The sequence below is a fragment of the Gavialis gangeticus genome, unplaced genomic scaffold, assembly GCF_001723915.1.
Source record: "Gavialis gangeticus isolate Ggan-Ray unplaced genomic scaffold, GavGan_comp1, whole genome shotgun sequence".
Classification (NCBI taxonomy): domain Eukaryota; kingdom Metazoa; phylum Chordata; order Crocodylia; family Gavialidae; genus Gavialis; species Gavialis gangeticus.
In genome coordinates, this window is record NW_017728996.1 from 52,685,020 (window position 1) to 52,695,928 (window position 10,909).

A 10,909-nucleotide genomic window follows, 5' to 3' on the forward strand; every position below is an offset into this window, starting at 1 on the left:
CCAGGAGTTGGGATCACTAGCAGCTCGTTTCTGAGTGAAACCTATCCGAATAGCCCCTAAACCAGATGCTCTCTACAGTGCTCAAGTTGTGTTCTGCACCTGCTCCATGTACAGCAGCATCCTGAGCTATCTTTCTGAGTTGGCTCCCCTCTGGTCTGCGCTGTGGGATTGCTCTCAGCTTTCTCTCTGGCTAACACCCCAGCCCATAGGCACCTCCGGATTCCCTCCATTCCTATGTCATCCCTAGCTGCCTTGGGGCCATTCCGCTGTGGTGTGGCTCCTGTGCGACAGGGAGGAAGCAAACCTTTGCATGCAGCAGAGGAGCAAGCAGCACTTTGACCCCAGCCCTCCTGAACAAGGCCTGTCTGAGTCTCGTCTGGAAAGATGGGCGTCGCACCCTGCTCAAGGGTACCCTGGGAGGGGCAGCTCTGCCTCTGTCCCTGTGTAGAAGGCAGGATGGATTGAACCCTTATAGACTAACCAGAGTAATTATATACATGGGGCAGACTGAGGCGGTGGGCATTTGTGCACTTGCACCCTACTTTGATTCCTGCTCCACCCAAAGTTTTAAACCAACTGCCTCCATCTCTTTATCTATCCAGCTCTACCACTCTCTATACATTTCCAGCTCTCTCTTTCCATCCATCTCCCTCTCTTTCTATCCTTCTCATGTGCTCTGTCTGTGTGTCTCTCTCTCTCTCTCTCTCTCTCTCTCTCTCTCTCTCCCCCAATCCCTTTATCTGTCCATCCCCCTCTCTCTCCATTCATTTTGCTCTCTCTGTCTCTCTTCCTCTTTCTGCCTATCTGTCTCTCTCTTTCTATCAATCCATCCATCCTTCTCTATCTATCCCTCTCTTTCTATTCATCCATTTTCTCTATGCATCCCTCTTTCCATCTTTATCCATCCATTCTTTCTCTCTCTGCATTCATCCATATCTCTTTACCCATTTCTGTATCTATCCATGAATCTCTCTATTCATCCCTCTCTCTGTTTCTACCCATCTCTCTCACTCCATCCATATCCCTTTATTTCCTCATCCGTTTCTCCATAAAACTCTCCATCTCTATGTCCATTCATCTCCCTTACTGTCTATCCATCCTTCTCTCTCTCTTTATCCAATCCTCTCCCCCCGTCTTCCTGTCTATCCCTTTTCCTCCCTTTCTGTCCATCCCTCTCTCTGTCTCTACCATTCAGCTCTCTATCCATTCCTCTTTCTCCACTCATCTTTTTCCCCAAGTATCTCTCTGGATCCAACCATTTTCTCTTTCTCTCTCTGTCTCTTCCTCTGTCACTTTTATTCATCTTGTTCTAGCCTGCTCTCTATCCATCCATTTCTCTCTATCCATGTACTTCCTCAGTCTATGCATCCATCTCTCACTCCATTCATATCTCTCTCTATCCATCTCTCTCTCTCTCTCTCTCTCTCTCTAACCATCAAATATCTCTATTCTTCTCTCTCCATCCCTCTCTCTCTCCCTCTTTCCTTCTCTCCATCCAACTTTCCCTTTCTTCCTGTCCATCCATCTGTCTTTCTGTTGATCCATCTCTCCCTCTCTATCTAGGGGGAGATTCCTTTCTTTCTGTTCATCCATCTTCCTGCCTTTCTATGCATCCCTCTCCCCACTCTACATCCACCCATTTTTTCCTCTCTCTACACATCCTTCTCTCTCCATCCATCTCTTTCTCTAGCTATCCATATCTTGCTCTCTTTCTCTCACTATCCATAATTCTGTATCCATCTCTATCTCTCTCTATCTGTCTCTGTCTATCCCTTTCTTTCTCCCTCCAGCTTTCTCTCTATCTATCCATCTCTCACTCTCTATACATTAAACTCTATCCACCCATCTCTCTCATTCTATACATCTCTTTATCAACCCTTCTTTCTTTCTGTCCATCCCCCTCTATCCATCCTTTTCTCCCACTATCCATTGGTCTCCCTGTCTTTCCTTCTACCTATCCATCCTCCTCTCTCATTATATGTCCATCTCCTTCTAAATTTCTATATATCCCTCCCTCTCTCCTTCTGTCTATCCCTCTCTTTCTGTCTAACCATGTCTCTCCCTATCCATCCACCCATTTTTATCTCTATCCATCCCTCTCTCTACCCATCCATCTTTCCCTCTCTATCCATCAGTCTCTTTCTTTCTCTGCATCCCCCTATTTCTCTTTCTCTCTATCCATGGATCACTTTGTCCGTATCTCTCTATCCATCCATCTTTCTTTCTTTCTGTGCATCTACCTCTCTGTCCTCCATACTTCTCTCTCTATCCATCCATTACTCTCTTCGTCTCTATCTCTGCATCACTGTCTAGCCATCTTTCTCTCTATCTCTTTCTCTCCATCCATCCATCATCGCTCTGTCTATGCATCTCTCTGTCCTTCTCTATCCATCTATCTTGCTCCCTCTCCATCCACTTTCCTCTTTATCCAACACTCTCTCTCACTTTCTGTCCATCTCTCTCTCTCTCTCCATCCATCCATCTCTGTCCATTTGTCTTGCATTCTCTCTCTAACCATACATCCCTCTCTCTCTCAATCCATCTTTCTCTCTATCTATCCATCCATCCATTGCTTTCTCTGTCTAGCTATCTTTTTCTCCTTCTCTATACATCTACCTCTCACTCTGTATTGGCCAACTTGCTCTCTTTCTTTTCATCCTGCCCTCTCATTCCATTCATTTATCCATCCATCCATCTTGCAATCTCTCTAAACATACCTCTTTCTCTCTCCATGCATTTCTCCATCCCTCTTTCTATTCTTCCCTCTCTATCTCTATCTATCCATCTTTTGTCCATCGATTCATCTCTCTCCATTCATTTTTCTTTTTTTCTGCACATCTCTCTCTCTATCCAATCATCTTTCTTTGTCTATCCAGCCATCTCTGTCTCTCCATCCATCTTTCTCTCTGGATCTCTATTCCACTTTCTCTGTCACCATCCATCCATCTCCCATTCTCTGTCCATCCCTCTCTACATCCATCCATTTCTCTCTATCTCTCTAGTCATCTATATCCCTCTCACTATCTATCCATCCATCTCTATTTCCTTCCATCTTTTTCCCTCACTGCTTGTCCATCTCTCCCTCTTTCTGTCCACCCATCTCTATCCATCCCTGTATCCATCCATCTTGGTCTCTCTCTGTCACTAGCTATGAATCATTCTCTCTCTCTCTCCATCCATCCTTTTGTCCATCCATCTCCTCCCCCCCACCTCTCTCTTTCTCTCTCTCCTGGGTTAGTCTGTAAGTTATGAATCTCCCTCCCTTTTTACTTGAGACCAGCCCAGGGAACCACACCCCTCCTGGGTGTACAGTTCCCGGTGTATTTCTTCCCTGTTGATGCTTCAAGACCCTCCTGTCCTGGGTCTGGTGAGGCAGCGGCCGTTCCTCACCCAGGCACAGGGGCTGTGGCCAGGAGAGGGGCAGGAGAGACATAGCTGAATGCTGTCCTGAGCTGCAGATGGGGCTGCCTGGGGCCTGGCAGGACAGCAGCATCCTCCAGTGCCAGGGCTGGGTTGTTGACACGTCCTCCCTGAGATCTGACCCCTGCAGCAGGGAGCTGCAGCCTGGGCTCAAGGGCTGGGGCTGGGGCTGTAGCAGGGAGCCCAGCCCAGCCCAGCCTGGCAGGCCCCAGCAGCAGCAGCATCAGGTTGCAGGCGGAGGCGGAGCGGGGACAGCCCCATCGCTGAGTCACAGCCTCAGCCCCAGCTGCCTGCTGCCTGCAAACGTGGCTCGCCCCGCAATGAAGCCGATGCAGAAGCTGCTGCAGTTGCCAGCCAGTGCCGTGAACCTGGTGAGGTGCCCTCCGGGGGCAGCAGGCGAGGACGCCAAGAGCCCAGTGCTGCCAGCTGAGGGTGGGCAGCAGAGCTGGTACAGCGCCCTGCAAGCCGATGAGCTCCGGCTGCTCAAGGCACCTGAGCAGCAACCAGCCCCAGACAACAGTGCTGGTGCCAGCCGGACACAGCCACTACGGTAGGGCAGGCGGTGAGCACCAGACTGTGCCCCTCGCCCTGTCAGCGCAGTCCTGCTGGCTGCCTTGGAGCCAGGAAAGTGCTGGGGCTGGGACTGGGGCAGCTGCATGGAGCCATCTGTTGCCCCAAGCCACCCAGTCAGTCCTAGGGAGCAGGACAGTGGCAGAAGTGGGATGAGTGAGAGCAGACTCTTCCCACGGGGCTTCCCCCTGCTCTGTGGCCCTGACCCCCTTGAAAGGGAAAGAAGGGTCCCCCCCTGCACTGTGCCTGTTTGGAGAGATGCAAACTGCCATCTCCAAGTCCTTTTCCACTGCCCTGAGGATGGCACGGGAGTATGCCATAGTCTTCCTGAGACTATGGGCTGGGCTGCTGCTTGTCAGCGGGTGTTGGGCCAGAGGGATGGACTGCTGGAGGGTGAGTGGTAAGAACCTGCAAAACATTGCCAAGCCCTGACAGGGCACTTGCCAGATCCATGGTGCCTAGTTTGCTGACCCATCTCTGGGAGAGCATAGGGGAAGCACAGCCATCTGACCCTGGTTCTGGGGATCCCTCCCACCAGCCCTGACCCCCTCACCCCTGTCCTTGTCCAGGTTCCCTGATGCCTCAAGCTAAGCGTCTACTTTCAGCACCCAGAGCAAGAAGTGCTGGAGCATACTGGCTTCCTTGCAATGACATGCATGTCGCTCGCTGAACCAGCATGGGATTTGGGGTGGGGGAGGAGAGGGCACTATGAGGGTCTCAGAGGCTGAGTTGCTAGAGGCCACAAATACACCCCAGTAGATAGGGCCTTGCTCAGTTCCCACCTTGCTGTGTCGCGCTGCCCCTGCCTGCTGAGTGGCTTGATGCCCTGTTACCTGTGGGCTCTGGCCTCCACCATGGCACTGGAGAAATGCTGCAAAGAACCTAGATTCTAGTTTCTGTAGTTTGAGCAGCTCAGGAACCAGTGGGAGTGATTTTCATTCTGTCTTTCCCAAATCTGCATCCCTTGAGCATGAAGCAACTTGCTCACTCTACTCAGGACAGTCCAGATCCAAATGCACTATTTCCTTCCTGTTACCTCTCTCGCACTTCCCTCAAATGTGAGAGCTGTTCCCATTGCCCCTAAGTGCTGAGGCAGGGGCAGCCTTGCAGTGGAAGGTGCCTTTCCTTATCCTCATTGCAATCCCCACTGCGGCGTGTTGGTGCTGTGGTCATTAGAGCTGATCTCAGGGTCAAGTTTGTGATTCATGAAGGCCTTGATTTCCACTTGGGTGTGAGTGTCATCCTGTCTAGAAACTTTGATTCTTCTTCCAGCAGCTGCAGCTGTTGACTAAGGGCAGGTGAGACTCGCAGATATCTGAACCCTGAGTCTCGGGGCTTGGGTCTGCACATATGATGCCTGCTGATGGATTTGGGTGCATCTGAAGCCCCAGGCTGAAACGTCTGGGGTGGAGGATACTTGCCAGTTGCAGTGCAAAGCTGCTCCCTGAACGTTGAATGTAAATCAGACAGGTCCTGCCCTCAAACCCCAAAATAAATACTCAGACCTACCCATAGCTCTGTCTGATATTTGCTCTTGGTTGGAGGAGAGTCTGGTGCTATTTTGGAAAACTGCTTGGGATTTCTTTTTTTGTCTTGAAGTAACTTCTGTGCAGTTAGGGAAGCTCATGGGCTAATACATGTGCAGTGTCTCTTGGAAAGTTACTGTAGGATTTAGCAGACAGTTCTGTCATTTCCATAGGGGCGTGCGTGCTTAACCTACCCTGTGGAATTGAATAGGGCATGACCACACGGCTGCAGAACTCTGCAGTGATTTAAGCTGTGCCAGCCAGACTCTCAGCTGCTGCAACTCAGTGTAATCCCATTGAATTCACTTTGCAGATTTGCACCAGAATCCAGCACTTTTGCTTCCCCCTCTATTAAATGCCATCCCTTTGTTCCAGGGGGGAATCGGCCCCTGGCACCTCTGGTGCCTTCAATGAGACATCTGAGTGTGGAGAGCTTCCAAGATCAAGCTCCAAACTATGAGGCCAGCTGCTGCCATGTGCTTGGGTCAGATTACTTCTTGTCCGTGCAAGTAAAATTGCAATTATAGCATTTTAATTTTTTTAAGAAAAGACCTTGTAGAAGATGTTGGATTGGGGCTGGTTTATTTCCAGCTTCAGCTGATTCCCACTAATGTGGCCTAGGCTTGTCCTGCCGAGACTTGGGATCTGTTAGAGAGCTCCTGCTCTCTAGGACAGAGCCGCCCCCCGAAGTGTGCGCTGCGGGGCCTGCAGGGGTGGCCGCGTTCCTAGGGAGGGAGGCTGCTACAGAGGGCATGGGAGGATGTGCAGCGGGTGCTGTAGTTATGGATCACTAGAGCTGAGGACCAGCAAGCTCAGCCCGCAGGTGACCTGCATCCCTCCCACGGCCACAGGCTGCTAGCAGAAGGCACCTCATCTGTCGGTCTGTAACCTCAGCCCGCCGCCGGCAGTGGCAATACGCCTGTTAAGGAGAGAGAGCAGAGGCCATGCGAGAAGCCCAAGCATTGCGGTTGCTGTGGCAACCGGCCCTGGCCTTCCAGCTCCTTTTCAGGCTGCTGTAAATGAATTCCTGACAGGGCATAAATATTTCACAGGCAGCTGTGGGTTGAGTTCCCTGCCCAAAGCCGGCAGCTCCTCGGCCTCCCAGCCCTGCGACCTTTGAGCAGGGGCTGCCAGGGGTTCGAGCCCCCTCGCATCCCCTGCCTTCGCTGCGGGCTAAGCTGTGGGAGGTCCCAGTTTGCTCACTGAGGCCTTGGGCAGCCCCCCTGCCGTGGTGTGGCAGAGGCGCACTTCCCCGAAGGATGCTGACCCCCTGTGCCTCGAAATCTACCTGTCCCCTGACCTGTCACCACCCCAGGGTTCACTGCAGCCTTCCCTCCCCTATCCGCCTGCACCCCACACAGAGCAAGCTTGTCACAAAACCGGGAGCCTGACCTTTCTGGTGGTTTCAGCCCCCCCCCCCATTCCTCCCTATTCAGGGGATGGTAGGAATGGACCTGTCTCCTTCCCTAGCTCTTGTGGGAGCGGCTGTCCAAATGTCCCAGCTTCCAGCTCCTTTTGGTGGCAGGCTCTGGCCCTGAGCTGTGTGTCGGGATTGCGCAGGTCTGAGCTGGGAACGAGCCCCTTTCCCCCGCTGCCTGAGAGCCCTGTAACACCGATGCCTGTTCTGCGCAGTGACGGACCCAGCCCTTCCCTTCACCTCCCTGCCCTCTCCCTTCGTCAGCAATAAAAGTTGCTCAAACATCCCTGGGGAGGTTATGAAATGCTTTATTTGCTAGTTCAGTCGGACTAACAAGGAAAGCCTGGTGCTTACAACTAGAAAGCACCAAGCCGGAAGCTGGTTAACTGCTATCGTGCTTGGCACTGCTGCCTTGAGGCGTGACCTGCCTGCGCCACTGATGGCAACGTGAGTGGCTGATATGGGTGGTAGGCCGCAGGCCGCTTCTAGCCACGGCAGGTTCTGCCCAGCGCAGGTGGGAGGTGCAGCACATCGGGAGCAGCCGGCTTGGTTCGGCACATCTTGGCTGTGGGTGGCCATGAGGGCAGTCTCATGGGATTGGGGCCCTGTGCTGTGGGGAATCGTGTTGCCCCTGACATGCGCTATGCGTCAGCTGTGCTCCAGGCCATGCGTGTTGGTGGCACCTGGGGTCTTCTGTGCATGGAGCAAGCTGGCATTGTACCCTTGAGCTCAATCCATGTACCAGACCATTGGCCTCTGAGGGGTCTGCTGTACCTGGTGCTCCCAGGCATGAACTCGAGTCCACTCGGACCTGTTGGCTTCAGGTAGCACGTGCTTCCTGCAGTAGGGATGAGTGTCCCTATCTCCCCATCCCTTTATGTGGTGGCTTCTCTGGGCATATGAGAAGGACCCAGGTCTGAGGATCTCCACCTGCTGCTGTGAGGGGCCACCTCTGCATGTCCTTTTGCCTGTCTCTTGATCCTGTGGCTCTGGTCCTTTGCTGGGGCATGGATAGTGAAAGCCTTGTTGTAGGGTTGCTGGGCTGGACAGAGAAAAGCCTTGGGAGCTAGCTTGCTCAGTCCAGATTGCAGGGCTAAGCACTGCCCAGGCTCCATGGGCTGGAAGGACTGACAGTGCTCAGGCCCATGCCTCAAGCGGATGAGGAAGGAGTCCATTAGAGCTGCTTGGGGCAGGGGGTTGGGAGCTGCTTACAGCCATGAGCCACGTGGCTGGAGAGTCCTTCCCCAGTAATCCTTCTGTGAGCTCTTTATCCACAGCAGATAGTGTAGCTCACAGGCATTGGGCTGTGCCAAGTCCCTGCTGTAAGAGGCAGTGACCCCAGGTGTGGCTGGACCCTGGCTGGGGAGTGGGGACCTACTGCTCCCAGCTGGGACCCTCTCATTGCCCTGTAAGAGCTCCCAGGCTGGCGGTGGGAGATAAGCTGCTGTGTATGTGTGCAGAAGGAGTAGCAAAACTGTAAAAACTATGCGGGTTCCAGCCACATCCCAGAGGCAGGGCACAGGCTGCCGGAAGAGGTTTCTTTGGGTAAATGCTTTGGCTGGAGGACTGCACCCAGAAACTGGTTTTAGCAGCCTGCAGTCAGAGCCAGTGCTAGGTTGAGGTTGCAGCAGGGGTGGAGGTTGGCAGCTCTAGGGGAGATGGGGCCAAGAGCAGAGATCCCCAAGGACTAGCTCAGAGCTTTATGCTTCTTCTGGATGAAACGGGGACTGGCAGGAGCCTTCACCTCCAGCCCAGGCGGTGGTCCCAGAACTGTCCCAGCTTTGTCGTGCCTATTCGTTTCCTGGGAGAAGAGACGGAGCCATGGTCTCTAGCCCCAGGTTTGGACTGTGCAGTCATCTGGCTGGGTGTTGTCTGAGCTCCAGATGGAAGAAGGGTTTCGGGCGCAGGCCACAGGGAATGGAGCAGATCAGCCTGACTAGCACACGAAGGGCGGAGAACGACAGCTCCTCCGTTCCCAGCTCTACAACAATGTAGCCTCCTTCCTGCCTGCTGTGTGAAACAGGTGTGCCAGACACCAGTGTTCAGAATTTGGGAGTTAGGCCCTGGGATTAGGGAAGCGAGTAGCAAATCATGAGAGAGATTTTAAAAAAGGAAAAATCCACTTGGGGATTGTCACTGCCATGGGGCCTCTGTGCCTTCATGTCCCATGCAGGCTGTGCTTTCCACCTTCTCCCTGCAACCCCAAGGGCAGGAAATATTCTCCTTATGTCCTCTATAAAAGCAAAGACTCCCAGTCACAGGACTCCAGGACCTGGGGATTTAATAAAGCCCCAAAAGTCTTGAGACTGGGAGTCAGGCCAGGATTGCTGGCCATGTTGCTGATGACTCTTCTGCACTTCCCTAGACAACCACTTGTTAGGCCCTCAGCTGGGGATGCTGGTCTTCCCCACCTGGCTAAGAGCGACCTGGCCCTTGCTGCAGGTACAGAGCACCTCAGATACTATGGGTGGTATCACTGGCTTTCAGAGCCAAGAGATTCACCTGGGCTGTAGCAAAGTATCCAGACTCTAGGAACCCATCTACCTGCTCCCCATCAACCCTCCCAGTATAGGACTGCTTTGAGCATCTGCTACCACAGGTTCCTCTCTCCTGTCTTCCTGATGTCTGTGTCAATAGTTGGGGCCACAAACCCGGGAATCCACCAGGCTTTGGGACATCCCAGCAGTACCCACGCTCCTGCTTGGCTCCCTGGGTCTTGTATGTTCCAGCAGGCTGGGGTGCGGGTCAGATGGCCTGGCTCTTCAACCCCTAGGAAGCACAGTGTTTCCCTTCTGGTGTTGAGCATCTGGCACCAGCCCCCAGGGAAAACCCAGCTTGTCCTGATGGGTACAGGGTTCCTATGAGGTGGTTAACAAACCTGCATTGGGCAGTGTCCTGCCTCAGTTTCCTCACTGGTGAAAGAAGGTTGCTGCATATCCATTCACTGAGGATGCTTGAGAAAGTGAATACAAATGATCTTTAGAGTGCATTGAAATCCTGAGCTGGGTAGAGGTTACCAGCATCAGTGTGGTGGATGCCCAGGGCTGCAGTTTCTGTGGGATGGCGGCTACCTGGACTGGTGTCTGAGGGATCAGCAGAGAGGGGTGGCCCCCAGGTGCCTGCCTGGCATCTATAACTCCTTCTTTGAGGGCTCTTTTTGCTTTGCAGGCACGATGACCTGAAGGAGATGCTGGACAGCAACAAGGACTCTCTGAAGCTGGAGGCCATGAAGAGGATTGTCGCTGTGAGTGTCGGGCAGGTGGGGTTGAACCACAGAGCATGGCATAAGGCCCCAGGTGCCAGGAGCTGCTGAGTTGCTCAGTTGCAGGGTTGCTCAGTGACTGTACAGGCAGGCTTCTGTGCCTCCATTCCCCCTACATGTGGGCTTGGCCTCCCAGACCCCTAATTACCATGTGGACACTGCAAGGGTGAAACTGTCCCACCAGTGTCAGTAATTAGCATTGATTGAGCACTGAATTGAGAGAGGTGTTAGCCCCCACTCCTGCATGAACCATCCCCTCCATTTTGCATATGGGGAAACTGAGGCACAATAGGGACAAGGGAGATTGTATTTGCTGGTGATCTACCAGGAAGTTGTCAGTGCCTGGAGTAGATCCAGGACCCTCCTGCTTCCTGGTCCCATGCTTGTTCGTCCAGACCTCACTGCCCTGTTGGCCTTCCTTCTGCATCAGAAACCACCCTCCCCTCCCATTCACCAGTGTGGGCAGATCCAGCATCTCCAGCTTCAGCTCTTTGGCTGGCTACTGCCTCTGCTGGGTCAGAGCTGATCAGGCATCTGTGGTCCTTCTGCTTGTCCTAGGAGAGGCTGAGAGTCGCCACGCTGCTGCTGTTGTGACGTGTTTCAGTTGTGCCTGGGACCAAGATGTAGATCAGAGCCCCACTGTGCTAAGGACTGTGACCCACTGCCCCCCCAGTAGTCGAGGAGGGGCTCCACTTTCTCACCCAGGTTTCATAG

General features: G+C 53.2%; 1 protein-coding gene across 5 annotated transcripts in view; it reads left to right on the forward strand.

Annotated features, from left to right (window-relative positions):
- AP3B2 (adaptor related protein complex 3 beta 2 subunit) overlaps window positions 1-10,909 on the forward strand; it is an 84,465-nt gene that overhangs the window by 19,538 nt on the left and 54,018 nt on the right. For 3 of the 5 annotated variants that reach the window (XM_019504518.1, XM_019504521.1, XM_019504519.1), the window contains exons 1-2: window positions 3,709-3,970; window positions 10,102-10,177. In XM_019504518.1, coding sequence (XP_019360063.1) covers window positions 3,741-3,970; window positions 10,102-10,177 — 306 coding nt within the window. In that variant the 5' untranslated portion in view covers window positions 3,709-3,740. Of the gene's footprint in view, window positions 1-3,708; window positions 3,971-10,101; window positions 10,178-10,909 lie in introns of those variants that run through there. The other 2 variants (XM_019504522.1, XM_019504523.1) reach the window with 1 other exon arrangement.